Genomic DNA, 15,270 nt, shown 5'->3' with positions numbered 1-15,270 from the left:
GGATGACCTTCCTATCGGTGACCGAAAGCAATTGGATCATCCTCGAGCTTTTATTCATTACGTAAGAAAATAAATAAATTCTACTCAAAGCATATGGAATTGTCAGTGCACACAAGGTTATTGTCAAACTTCTAATTGGGCGTCCAGAAAAAGTATGTTACCTCTTTGTGAATTTTAGACAAAATTTCAACAAAACATCGGTACACAACCCCAAAACAAAGAGTGCGTCTTCTGTGACAGAGATAGTCTGTTTTGCAAAATACGTAGTGATTTTAGAGACAAAATCTTCTTAACATGACGAGATACAACTACTAGTTCAGTGTCCAAATTTCTATTGATTACTCAAGGCCCTTCACTTCGCATTGACAGAGAATCTACCCTATATTGCAGCTCAAGTTGTACTGGGGCTTAGAGGTTACTGCACACCCTGTTTGTTTGTTTTGCACATACCAATTTGGGAAGCATAGCTGAATGACGGGACGAGAAACCGCAGGGGGAGAAAGCTGGAATGGTGCCTGTGTCAGGCAAGACTTAGTGTGTAAAAAAATACCTTGACTCAAGTGTGTTCATTCTCTGGCTCGACGTAATGGCTTTAGATCTTGTGTGAAGCTGTCCTGTGGAGCATTCGAAAAGACCACACCCCAAGAATGGTTGAATCACATGCATACCAGAGGTTGATGGTCTGTTTTTAGGCGAATTGTGCAGTGTATCTGGGAGCCACAACGCACCGTGAGTTAGTAAGAGGCCGTGCTCCATGGAAAACAGCACCTGCTCAGCATCGAGAATAGCTAGTTCTACACTGATACAATTCGGTAAGACGTGCTCGTACGCCGAAAATGAATGTGATAAGAGTAAGTTCTCAATTCTTCACTTGAAACTCTTATTTTGAATTTAATTTAGTAGCAATATGTGCGTCGTTTTCGGTCTCAGTTTGTGGAAAGTAGAATGCTCCATTGAAACGTGGAGGTATTCTTCTTAGCAAGTTACAGAACAGAAATCTGGTTGTAGGGGAATAACAAAAACAGAAAATAAAATGTTCATTCAGTCGCAAGACACCTTCGGTGTCTAGATGTGACACTGTCCGAAAGAAGCACGAAAGCTGAGGTAGTTCCAGATTGCTCACCCCTGACAGGAGCTAATGGGGTTGGTTTCGAACCGTGGACCTTCCGGTCAGTAATTTTGCGCCTTAACTACTGAGCTTTCTAGAGCTCTCTGGTTGTGAACGAAACCATGCAGTTGGTTGGTCCAATCAAGTTGGCTTCCACATCCGTTTGTACACTGATTTTCCGGCAGACTCACTTAAATTCATTCACTGTATCAGCAGTTCACTGCAGCTATGGGAGATAGATCCCAGTAGGGCGTTATTTCACTCTGTCTTCTATCTATAACCCGTTTTAATTGATTGCCTTAGAAACCGTTTCAAATTTTTTACCAGTACGAAAGGAAGAGCATGACAGCATATCTGTACTAACGAATATATAAGAATGATACTTCTGGTACTTGCTTTAGGGCCTCCTCTAGCAATCATTGTAAAGGTCAATCACCAACAGGAGATATCTGAGGACTTGAGTCTTTTTGAATTGCCCAATAACGTTCAACCCATAAGATGGAAGAATGGACAAGAAGACAGTAAAAGACCAGCAGCTCATCATTTGGGAAAGTGGGACTTGTAGAAGAAGGAAACATAACTGTGATTTTGTCAGCTCAGTAGAACGCTGGAACAAATCACAAATAAATGGACAATAAATAAATGATTTCAAATGACAATGTACCATATAATATACAAGATGGCACGGAAGGTCATGGTTGATGGACAAGACCAACTAGCTGCGTTGGGTCGAAATTCAGTTAGTCTGGATTGTATGCTGTTCGAAGGAGAAAATCAATTCATGATAAAAAAAAACTAGAATGAGATTCAACATTTTTTCTCAAGTGCTGGCAAGACAATCTCGTTCAGAAGTGATCTGTTTGGTCAGATTGTGAAACGTATGAACAAAATACCTAATCAGGATTGTGGCTACTTTCTCCTGAGTAATTTTGTAGTGTGATTAGTGCTGATGAGACTATTGATTTTTTTCTTTACATGCTCAAATCTCACCCAGTCTACTTTCAAATACAAATCGTTTATACCAGCTTATCTTTCGGTCAACATCACTTGCTATTCAATGTTTAGAGAGCACCCAAAATATCGCTTTCCACACTGAGAAAAGGTGGTCAGTCCAAACGAAGTGCTAATATCATCACATCCACGATGGTGTGATTTCACTCAGTAACCACTGAAAGCATCTCCGCTCATGTCAACAAATACACTCATTTGCATATCAACTGGGTTTTCATGGGGGAATCAACTGGTTCTCTCATTCTTTAAATGACATTCTCTAACTGAATGTGCAGCACATAGGTCAACTCATGTTCCAGTTGGCACATTTTTCAAGAAATCGCAGTATATTTTCATAGAAGAATCTGCTCACAAGGTTGCTTAAATCTCTTCGACAGCCCAAGGCCAGCTTCGCCCTTCTTGAGGCTCATCAGGTAGGGGGAGTCCTCATGTCTCCCTCAACGACAGATTCAGTTGAGTCTTTCGTGAAAACCCGGTGGATAGGTAAATGAGTGTATTTGTTGAAATCAGTTCAATTTGAGTTGAAGTAGAACATAAGGTTGACGGAACCTCTGTGGTAGCGCCTATCTGATGAGTCCCAAGAAGGGCGAAACCGATAGTGAGCTGTCGAGAAGTTTCTGCTAATGCTTCATCAAAATGTGAAGAAAGTACACCATCAATGTCTCCATGATCCCTGGTTTTGATCCATAACTTCTTGTTTCAGGTTTATATGAGCTTTGTAACTTGGTTGTGCGTGTACTGAAATGGCTTATGAGCTGAAACGTGTGTTCATAAAAATACTTCGAAATATTTTGGTTTTAAGAGACCAGTTGGAGTACGTATGACTCCTCTAAACAGCTCTTCACACAAAAAGGTAAATGGTTACTCTTTCACTTAACGTCAAGTTCTCATATAAGTGACTTCGCGTAACAAAAGAGATACTTCATTGTCACCGGCTGTTTACCATCAATGTTAAACACTGATGTTTTGCTACCCTATAATCTATTGTAAAATACTCCAGTCTTTTTCGTATTTTGACAAGAACAAGCCGTCTGGAACGTCCAGGGCGTACATTTTCCGTCAACACAGGTCGTTTATATGATTTTCTCTCTTATGGGGTATTATTTTACGTCCACTTGGCTTTGTGTCATGAAGGAACTCCAGCCAGACCGGAATGTACTTTTGAAAGGCGGATGATTTTGAACCACTTACTGGTCACATCTACCTCAAGGGATCTTAATTGTGGAAATCTCAATTGAAGCGATAGGCTGAAAATTCATACGAAAACATTTTTTGATCGCCAAATTCCATTGTAACAGAATTCTCGCTGACTCTGTCATCCCTTCATACAACAGCACCCGTCAGCTTACACAAATCACCTGTTCTTTGCAAAGTGCACTCATTTGCATAATGTTTGGTTTTGTCCAGAGATTCATTTGGAAACCAGCCGAATCTCACATATATGGTATCTTTAAGCAAATTGATGTACTGCACCAGTCCACCTGAAGTTTCGGGTGCTACGATATTCGAGGTACCGCGAAACATGTATAAACGCAATACACTACTCATAAGGTTACTGGAAACAGCTCGATCTGTTGGGCGTTCTGCTCACATCACTCAGACACGAACATGTTCAACTGTTCAGAGATAAAAAAATCCGTATGACCCTAGCGTGCGCTTGTGGGGTAATGTTAACACGCACGCCCCACGTGTCAGATGTGTGCACTGCTGATAAGCGCTAATAAGAGCCAAACTTGAGTCCAGCGCTTCTCACCTTGGTGTGGAAAAGAGAGCGAGTCATATAAGTATGTATTCTGAGAAATCCCGTGAACACTGCCACCCGAAATTTCGTGGTCGTTGGGTTGGCTTGTTCGCTGAGCTGGGCAATTTGATTTCGTAGCGCACTACTACTTTCCCCAACAACGCACTGATGATGTCACCTCGATTGGTGCTGAAACGTTTGCAACCAAATTGCCCAGCTCAGCGAACAAGCCAATGACCATCTACCCTACCTGAGCTACCAACATTTTCCTTCCATAGAAAGCTTCGATATTTGTTATTTGATTTTTGTCAGAAGCCTGTCTGATAGGTGAGTGCTAATCACGACTGAGATCTACATTTAATCCCTTGGAGCACAGCACTTTGGATTTGTCTGCATTGGGTCGTTTGATTACAGCTATTGGAACAGGACCAATGAGGTGATCTAAAAGTGTATCATTGTCAGTAAACGCGGTATAATGTTTTGAATACACCACATTTAGAAGCTCGCCATCTGAGGTAATACTTATCTCATGCATGCGCAGTTTGAGAATCTTAGGATGAAATTAGGAAAGCTATTGGCATTAATGGCACCATGATATAGGCTATCAGGGATCAGTAGCTGGGCTCATTGATCAGTAGCTGGGCGTTTACACGCTCATGTGGTACTAACTAACAAGCCATACCTCGGTTCTGCAAAAGCAGCAATGGATTACGAACGAAATATCCTAATAAATTCGATCAATGATGACCTATCATCATTTCATCCAGGGTGGTTGCACCCCAGCCTATACATACTGATGCAGTTTTTCCGGAACTATTCGTCCCGAGATTTCAACTACGAAATAAATTTACTTATTGCACCGCAATCTTGTTTGCGTTCATGTGTGAAGCATTACCGACCTCACATTTTCACAGCATCACTTTCAAGCGCCAAAGCAGATCACATGAAGGAAGGAAGTGCAATAGATCCTTCCCCACATACAACGATGTGCACAGCACACATGGAACGACGATCGGACGTAATTTTCACATGGCGGCCAAATTTCAAAGGTTCAGTGGCCAAGTAAATTTCGCTTTCTGTGCCCATCCCCGTAAGGCTGAATAACAAAGATATCAGAAGACAAAAAAGGTGATTATTCAAACAAAAGGGCACCGAAAGCCCCTTATATGGTGTTTGAAATTCTGGCTAAACGAATGCCACCTGTGATCCGCCTGAGAAGCGCAGCAAGCTGCCGAGGAAGAGTAGAAAACTGGATGCAGCACCAAGTGCATTCGTTGATAACTACGTCTGCCAGCCACTCGAAAAAAATCGAGCCCTTATGCGCTTCTGTAGTTCACTCTTTCATTTAGTTGACTGCTAGCCCTCCATCAAGCCCGAATTCCAGAGGCCTGTACGAATACTGCTCGCCTTGCATCTGAGCCTCATCAGGCATGCTTTGTCTAGTATGCGATAGCCATACCGTTGGGTGTGGTGAGCGCTTCAAAGTAGACCTTACACGGTAGAATGGTTTGAAGATACTGAGTTATTAATGGTTCTAAGTTCAATAGATGACACTGTGTGACTATGTCTTATTGAGTTGGATGACAAACCATGAATGCGGTATTGATACATAAAAATTCACATTACGAATAGTTATGGAGCCCGATGTTGGCAAAAAGTGGTGTAAATTTCAGTACTGCAAACTATGGCAGGGCGTACTTTTGTGACGCGTTTTATCCTTATTCAGCATACAACCAGAAATTTTATCACGATGGTGAGCAAGCGATTTTCAATCATATGGAATATACATCAGATAGAAAGAAGTGAACAGGAGTCCTCATCACCCGTCGAATTCGGGCACAGCAAGGATAAACTCTGGGGCATTCAAGAAGACAGCACAAATTTTTAGAAAAAAACTAATGTGCGTTCCTGTCTTTATTTGAACATTTCAGTCCTGATGCTGATTTTGTTTGACAGCCATTTGCATCCGCATTCTGGAGCACTTCTCCGACCTCCTTGATGCATGTTATAGACATTATACCAACCTCTGCCTTTTGCTTTCATAATCGTGAGCAATACAGTACAGAACCCTAACTCATAACAGCATGTGCCATTTTTGCATCCGTGCAAAGATCACCCATTTATCAGTGCACGCAAAAATATTCCTTACTTCAAACTCCGGCAACAATGATGTAAACTTGGCTAGGGCAGTATTTCACTGGGCGAAATAGGAAGACATTTTTCGACCGCTTGTTCCGTAGTTTGATTACAAATTTTGAGAAGTTCACAAAAAACGTCCTCCCACAATTACGCAGTGTTCTGTACAGCGAGAGAAGTCTCACTATATCTTATGTTCTCTGAAAAGTTTAAGGAAATCCACCGTTAAAATAACATTGATGTGCTATTAGCGATGGCACACGCTCACGCAGCTCTCCCAGGCTGATGCGTAGTGTCTCGATATGTGATATCCTAGGCACTAGCGAACCAGCGTTTAGTCTTGGAGCTGTTGCGTCCCAGGATGAAGTATGGTTTAGTATAGCCTGCCGGGGTGCGAATATCCCGGAATGTACTGTCGGTATGGGATAAAATGCTATGGTACTGAGTCACGCGTACACATTTGGTCAGGGTGAGGCCAAAATAAATTTGAACCAAGCCAACAAACACTCACGAGGAATATAGACGTATAAAAAACGAGTGAACGTAGTCAGCAACAGTACAAATTTTCCTAGTTGAAAGAATATGCGGAAGAAACCTCTTGGTTTTCTCACATCCCGGTGTCCAAGCGGGTGTATTTTATCGCCGTCCTTTCAGGAGGCTTAAGGCCATTAATGAAACTGAAATAGCAATGCATTTCGTCCTTCTGTAGTGTTTGAACAAACCGTGCCGACCGTTTACCCCATGTATACTTACAAGGTATTGATTTTCGGTACATTGTCGTACTATCTAGGAATCTACACGGCCAGGTATAGGAGACCTAGCAGGAAGTGGAAAATCCCCCTTGCCACTATCCTTGTTGTGGAAGTCACGTTGAGAACGATGAACCATTGATTGGCGCAAATCACTCTCCCCATTGCTTTGTAAATCACATGTCTGTATGCGTATCTTTCGTAAATTCATTTCTATCCAGTGTTTGCTCACATGTACAATTCCGTAAACGACCAGGTTATCAAGAGCTTACCTGTGAAAGTAAGAAGGCCTTCGCTGCGGAGAAAATGCCAACCGACCAGTTACAGACCATTGGGCAGGGAAGCAAATCTCTAATTTGCATCATATATGCAAAAACTGGACATCCATCTTCTCCTGAACGCGTCTTCTTGAAATTTCCTGGAGATTCATTGACTCCAATCATCCCTCGCTCAAATCCAAGCAAATGTTACAAAGTGACTCCACGAATTCCGCAACAGATCTCTCCTTTTCAAAAGACGCAAAGCGAAATTCCACGAACAACACATACTACTCGCGTGCCTCCCCATCAGTAGTATCACCGCTACACATGTAGTTCGTACCAAATAGAACAACCACAACCCTGTCATATTGCCAGCCAAAATCCGGCGAGCCCACACCGCAGTTAGACATCATATCAAACATTCACTGCCAGCAAGACTATTCTGTACCCATGGCTTTTTCGATACGACTTCTTGCACTGTATTTTTGTATACTTTTTGAGTGATTCGTTGCATGATGTGGCATGAAGCCATAAGTCTAGTTTGCAAAGATTCCTCCATTACTCTGAGGAACCGAGTTACATTCTTCGACGATCGTTGTCGAACGGCAAACGCCCTATCATGTGAGGGATACATAAACGACAGTGCTGATGAGTAAGCGATACCCTATAGCGGTTCTGGAGCGCCGAAGTAATGCAACTGCCACTCAACCTACTATCACATGGTCAAAGAACTCGTGAATGGAATGGTGTGGTCTCATCAAAGGACAGTGGAACGATGTGGCGTTGCTTCTGTACTAAGCACATACCTCTCTGTGGCAACATATTTTGGACACGCGCACTGGAAAGCACTGATGAGTCGGCTGATCTGTGGAGTTTGGCAATAAACCATTTCTCACCACTCGAGATCATTCAGTGCATTTTCATGTGAGTTTAGGTCGGTTCATCCAATAAAATGAATAGGAAAAATATGGACTGATATTGCTGAGGTTACTTCGAGAGTTTAATGTATTATTTGCCGACAGGCGACCGACTTTTCGGTACCAGTGAAGATGGCAGTGTCAGAATACTCGTAGTTCTAACAGTCTCCTTAAATGTAGGCGAACGGGCCAACGGCCAGTTCATTTTATATGTTAAACTATGTTTTAAAGTAGACCATGTTGTTTCCCTCGTAACAGTAAGTGTGTAAGCTAATGTTCTTCTACCTTGAAGGGGGACAGTACCATCACATTTGTCAGATGCACCGATCATCAGATAGAACATCGGTAGATTTAACCTCATTGGTCCGACGAAAGTGTTTAAAAGCAGAAAATAAACGAGGACTTGGTGGTCCAGTATGATTCAATAATGTGCACAACAGCCCACCAATCTGTTCACATATGCACATACAAAGTGGATTGCACACACCGAGAAAGAGATGCCTCAAGGCCATAATGTGGCAAAAGTCGAACGATGGCGTGTCGGCAAAAGATGCAACATTGTTGCATGTGGTAAGGGCACTTGTACTTGTCTAGAACGGTGAAAAACTCGCTTGATTTCGTGAATCTCGGTAACAAAACAGAATGACTGTTCGGCACCCACTGGATATTATCACTTTTCACCACTGGTTAGCGCACCGTATTCACTTTTTGCTTATATTATCCTACTGGTTTATGTCAAGCTAGGGTATTTCGCGCTTTCCCTTGGAAACGACGGACACCGTTCGGACATGTGCTTTTTGGTATATTTTCTGGTTTCTAGGAGGGAATATTTGTTATCGTAAAAAACAAGCAGGTATCCACATGATAAATATACTCAAACCAGGAGCTTGCGTTTCAGAAAACTGAATTGTTGACTGAAAAACTAGAATATTGCGCGTTACGTTTGAACAAGCTCTTGATAACTTAAGTGATTTCCCAGACCGATGGCGGCACATTCAGTTGCCTGGAAACATCACAAACAAGATATTCAGCTGAGTTCCAGGTGAGTCTCTCGTAAAACCAAATTTGTTTGCAAACGAGTGTATTTAGCTAATTTCGTGCAATTTGGGTTCAAGTAGAACATACGTTTGACGTAAACTCGATGAATGAGCCTACCTGACGAGCTCCAAGAAGGGCGAAACCGGACGTGGGCCGTCGGTAACTTTTCAGCAACCTTATAAGTAATGCATTACGAATACATACGTTTCGCGATGTCTCGAATATCGTAGCGACTGAAACATGAGGCGGCCTGGTGCAGCATATCCAGTTGCCTGGTAATATCACAAGAGAGGGATTCAGCTCGGTTCTAGGTGAGTCTATCGCAAAACCAAATTTTTTTACAAATTAGTGTATTTCCCTGATAGCATGTTGGCGACAGGAACCATCAAGAGTCTCAGACACAAGTGATACTTGTAAACAATGAGAGTTTACTTTTTCTGCTTAATCGGAAGTTCATATGTCCTTGAAAGAGAGATTAGAACCATTTTTTGGATGACCCATCCGTTGAACTTCCCGATACGAACACAGCATGGGACGGACAAAATGCATCCGGCTGTGTTAGCAAGTAATTTAAATAGCAACCTGAGTTGGAATGATTCATTCAGACGAATAATGAACTCCATTTTATACGTCGTCCTGATCACAAGTTAGCGGTAGGAATTAATTGGTGGAGAGCTCAATAACTGTGAGAATTATTCTTCTTTCTGGACTACTTAACAAATTGTTGGTAATGTGAGGAAATTCGAGAATTTCTGAAGGAAATATCGTTCCACGAGTGAAGACAATCAGCGCTGAAAAGTTGAGATACACTGCACAATTATTTCACACTGACCAAACAGCTGTTTTCAAACTACTAGCCAGGAGAACATGGAGTCAGAATTCCCTGGAGTTTCGTGAGACGTGTACTGCTGATGATCCCCAATAAGGATGAAAAATGCTCAGCTCCGGTGCCTAGCTGCCACGCCACCCGAAGGAAGCATGAGGGCTGGGATACTGCCAGGTTGCCCAACCCTAGACAGGGGAAGTCGAGAGGCAGAGGTTGGGTTCGAACCACGGAACTTCCGGTCAGTAAATTCGCGCTCTTGGGCTATCTCGCCCCAATTAGGATGAAACAGCTGCACAGTGCTTCCACGTTTTTCAACATAACCTGGCTTCTTTCTACCTGAGTGCTTCTGCTTCCACAATCACCCCATTGAAGTCATACTGCCAAAAATGGGCTCGTGAAACCTGTAGTTTTTGACGTGTTTCACCACAGACGGCCCCATCTACGATGCTCTTCTGTTTTGGTCAGCATTGAAGCTCAAAATAATTAGCAACTTCAAACCAACAAACGTCGACCAACCCAAAGCAGTCAGTCAGTCAGTCAGACAGCTGGCCAGTTATAAGCGCGAGCATTGACGCATTAGATGAATCATGCGAAGAGCGACAGCTGTCTGTATTCTAGTGAAACTCCATGGTTTGATATTAATGGAAGGAGATATATATGTATTGAACTGACACTTGTCTCGGAACATAGGGGTAGTACCCATTTTAATTTTCAGGCCAATAAGGCGCTTTCGGTAGACTGCGAGTCTTATAAGCGTGTCTCGAAACCTCAGACTGTGATGTTATTTCTTCTCGTTAAACACAAAAATGGGGATAATACCAGGAAGATTTGCAAAACATCTTCGATATTACGTCTACGGGGAATTGGACCTATACTAGTACCGTGCAACTGTGATTCAAGCGTTGGACAACAGCACCGATGTGTAACCATGTGAAGCCCTCACGTGCAGTAACCTGCCTCCCAATGAACGCGTTAATTTCTGGAATCATTTGGGGTGCATTTCACATCACTGTCCAACAAGGATTCTCCCTATCAACGCTTGTTTCAAAGTGCTTTACACCCGGTGTTCAAATGGGCCTGAGCTTGCCAAATTTCTGAGCAGACCATCGCCTCAAGTATTGCATAGGGGGAAATTTCAGCACATTGGGTGCAACAACACCAAATCACACACTGAGGATTCATGTTCGATGAGAACATCGCCCCCGTATGCGGAATCGCTCACCCCCTCTCCCTAATCTTGGCATTTTCTTACATGACACACCTGCCCTCGTGTAGATATTTTCTCGTGAAGGTGACCTCATTACACGTGAGCAACAGTCATGGGTCATAATCAGTTTCACCGCAGTTGGCCGTGTGTACACGATTGCGGCCTAGATGTCCGGAATACTAAGCCGTAAATTGTGATGTTTAGGTGAGGGTTACTTTCCCCACATGGGTGTTACCAAAAGGGGACGACCAATCTATCTGAACTTGAAACATGCGCAACGCGGCCCAGGCTGACCAGATGAAACTCCTTAAACTCATAAACTACTGACGACTAATGTAAAAGCCAGTGATATGGTACAGGTGTTAGCGATCAGAGCCAGAACTCACATTGGCTTTACCGAACAGTTTCAGTAAGGGCATGACAATTTGATCCTAACGCTTCGGTTCTCACGAGTTACATGTCCTCAAGCAACGCAAAAGTAGTGCTTTCCATGGCTGCCTATGACGCCAGGACATGAATCACACTAATCGCAAGCCGTTACCCACTAATCCAACAACTGGAACAGGCTCTCAGTACATTCACTCAGCATATAGCTATCAACACCCTTTATGAAAGTGATAGATGCAGGCTAGATGGCTATGAAAATCTTACGTTTCACAAAGCCGCGGGGATGGTCTATCAACAGCCAAACCACTGGGAGCCTCATTCATAACCGTAAAATAATCGTTCAGGTACCTGGCTGCCATGTCATCCCAAAAAAACACAAGGGCTGAGATACTGTCAGGTAGCCCAGACCGGAGCAGTCGAGATGCAGATGTTGGGTTCGAACCATTGACCTTCCGGTCGGTAAATCTGCACCCTAACCGCTGAGCCATATCTGGCTCAACTTCATTCATAGGAACAACAACGAATCCCTAACCACATCTAGATCCAAACGCCAGCGATTCCCAAGCATCTGTTTGATTGGAGTGGGGAAAAAAACAAAGATGCCATCAGGTCAACAACATCATCCTGTATGTCTTCAAGCGATCGGTTGACATGCTTGATGTTCGCAGTTTCAAGCAAAGTGCAGAGGCATACAGCTCTGGTTTACATGGTTCAGTACAGATGCTGGTCATAAATAAGAATGCTTACTGAACAACAACGTGTGTCACATCTGGCAACCGCAACCCCAGCTGGTAGCCTGCACAAAGCAGTCTCCAGTTGTGCAACTCGTTTTCTTAACCTCACGGCTCATGCTGATATTAGCGCAAATCGCGAACCCATCAGTCAGAACGCGGTGAAAATGAAGTAAATAAACATGGCATAATAATGGTCTTGCTGAGGTGATTGTACAAGGAGGATGGACAAATTCTTCTTTAAAGAGAAGTAGGAAACCATTAGCCGGCGAGGGAACAGTCGCATTTGTTTACATTGTGCACCGGATTGTATGAAACCTGAGAAGGTAGCAACGGTGTGTTTCCACGGCAAAAATGCACGTCTGTGTGGTTAATTACTCACGATCCTTTCGCCGTTTTTTCTCCTTGCGCCTCTTTTTACGACGTTCCTCATCTGCAATGCTGTCTGGGCGACGTGGTCTATGCAAGTCAGGGGATGGCGGCGAAGAACCAGGAGAGGCTTGTGAGTGCATGGGAAAAGAAGAATGGGTAGAATGCTGAAACGTTGGAGTGATTGAATTGAACGCCGCCGTGGTGGTCGGGTGGATAGAATGGAGCACCGGAGGAGCAGGGATAACCGATGAACCAGAAGCAGAGAAATCTGGCACTGAACTGCTTCCAAACCCCGATCGCTGGAGCGCATTACTCGGAGAATGATGTACTGGTGCTAGCAGTGGAGGTGGTGGAGGTGGAGGTTTATGTGCCTCGGTTGGGGGATTCGGAGGACAGTACTGATTGCTAACCGGAATCAAACCGGGTGGGAGTTCGACAGACTTGATTGAGATAGGTTCCGCTGAAGGTGGATTGGACGACGGAAATGCACTAGTGACTGACTGAACTCCATGCGGTTGAATGGAGGTTGTTGAAAGGGGCGTTGCAGTGCTGGATGTGCTAATATTTCCAGAATTAGGGAAAAACGAACCACTCTGTGGAACTCCAGGAACACCAGAAGACAAGCTACCACTGTTACTGACACTACCGAGCTGGCCTCGATGAACTTCCGTGCGTCGCCGACGACGAGATAAACCACTGAAAGGAGGGACACCAGCAGTAACCGGTGTTCTTGGAGAGGAAAGACTATTCGTACCGGGTGCTTCTGTTGCGCCAGGTTGCGTGGAACGATGTGTATGTTTGGAACTGGGATTGGGTGGCGCAGCAGCGAACAATGCAGCATATTCTTGAGGCAAAGGTCCGGGATGTAGGCGGAAGGCATGATCTAGTTGCCCTGGAGCAAATAGTCGCAGCTCCTTTCCACGAATAGGTGGTCGTTCTATTAGGCTCTAGATGTTGGAAAATTGAACAGAAAGAGTACTCAGGTAACTGGCAAGAGCAAATACTAATTTTGAGCAGGTGTCTGGGAAATAAACGCAGCCGAGGAAGCATTTATACATGTACATATACATATGCATATATATATCATATTGTGGCAGCTGCAATAAAGTACTCTAAGCGTCCGTTCCAACTAACGACTGGTCTGGAGATAGAATGGAAGTTATATTGAAAATGTTTTGAAACAAGGGCCAAGAAAAGCCGTTAGAAGTGTCTATCCGAGTGTTGGAGGGCAGAATTTGCAGTTCAAAAGAAACGTCCTCGGGTAAAGCAAAAACGCTGCCCATGGAAGCAAAAACAAAAGTCCGTGGGTTAACGGGGACTCTACCGCTCACAAACAAGGATGAAAATTGTGTCCCGGTACTTGGACCAGCAATTAATTACCTCAATTCATGACTCCAACTTACGGTGGTCTTCTCCAAACATAACAGCGATTAGATGAGCATTCTGTGCTGAACAGCGGTGTCCTCCGAATAAAACTTGACAACAAAATGTCACGAAGAATGTGTAATTTGTTTTGTCACCAGTTTCTGCCGGTGGGTTTGACAGGGATTTTCCGAGTAAATTACCGTTCCTCTTACAGTCACAGATCTGTATGGGTCTACCAACAGCAAATGTGACTGACGAAGCTTTTATTGAACCTGAACCCTTCAATATTGACAGAGTATTGATTCTAACAAGTAGAGCTCCTGCAATCAGTTGCACCGTTCGATTCAGACTGCCAGATGTACCCACCATAGCCGCTTGTGAAACAGTGTGAACTCCGCTCCTCAAATGAACATTGAGGACATCCTTCTTTTGCGGCCGCTGCAGAACATTCACCTTATGAGCTACAAGTAAATGCAGCTCAAGTATTGCATGTTAAAGCAACCCGCGGCTGAAGTTTCAATCCAATTTGAGATGACATAAGCTTATAGGTTTGGCTTGATCCAGAGAAAGTCGGCAAGCTTGGTATTGGGGAGAACCAAATAAACCTAGAGATGTCTCGTCTCGGTTTAAACGGATGAGAACCGGTGGCTAAGCTAACTCAAATACAACTGATAAATGCGTCGCAGTAATGCATGAAAAACTGCAAAGGTAAAAAACGGTCACTCACCATCAGTCCACTGCCATCAACGGTTGCCGGAACATCCACGTTCCCAGAAAGATGCGGCAAAAATGCACTTAACTCCTCACGCAGAGATTTGCTACAAAACTTCTGATAGGCGTTCCCCAGTCCATAATGTTCAATCAGATTTTTGGCACCGGTGAGCTCAGCGTCAGTGGCGGGAGGCTCCGTGCCCATCAGATAAAAAGGTTCGCATGGTGCAACCGCCCAGTTGTGCCCACTACCAACTATCTTCAGTTTGTTTATCCACAAAGATGAACCAACGCCACCTTGCAGAGGAGCGACACCTGGAACTGGAGGTGCCGTGCCTGATGGAACCACATTCATAATCTTCCAACAGCAGCCAGCTAAAAAGAGAAAATCATTACCAAGCAGTCTGACTCAAGCAAATTGAAGTACGACATGTATGATGGTCACCTAGACTGTCTACTATCCATGGTCATTGGGACATCAAAAAACAAACGTACATCGGAATAAACACATTGCATATACGGTGCGCTGCCATCTGTTTCAGGATTGGCATGACACACTGAACCACTCCGGTAGGCATCACTCCATACTGGGTAATGGCCCATGGGGTTTGCATGTGCATCCACCCGGACGCCCTGTACTCTGCGTAAATCCGAGGGAAACAAACCGGAGGACGAAAGGAATGGGCAGTTCCAAAAGTCACCCGCAAGCCC

The 15,270-nt window shown here is 43.9% G+C and overlaps 1 protein-coding gene across 1 annotated transcript; it reads right to left on the bottom strand.

Moving 5' to 3' along the window:
- Positions 1-12,259: 12,259 nt before the first annotated feature.
- Positions 12,260-14,992, bottom strand: T265_09421 (hypothetical protein; the record flags this gene model as incomplete). The annotated part of the gene is made up of 2 exons (XM_009175475.1): positions 12,260-13,430; positions 14,576-14,992. The coding sequence occupies 2 exons, from the start codon at positions 14,912-14,914 to the stop codon at positions 12,486-12,488; spliced, it is 1,284 nt and encodes a 427-aa protein (XP_009173739.1).
- Positions 14,993-15,270: the final 278 nt, after the last annotated feature.

Source organism: Opisthorchis viverrini (assembly GCF_000715545.1).
Source record: "Opisthorchis viverrini unplaced genomic scaffold opera_v5_286, whole genome shotgun sequence".
In the NCBI taxonomy this organism is placed as follows: domain Eukaryota; kingdom Metazoa; phylum Platyhelminthes; class Trematoda; order Opisthorchiida; family Opisthorchiidae; genus Opisthorchis; species Opisthorchis viverrini.
The sequence above is the reverse complement of the archived record's forward strand: the minus strand, read 5'-3'. Positions and strand labels throughout refer to the sequence as shown.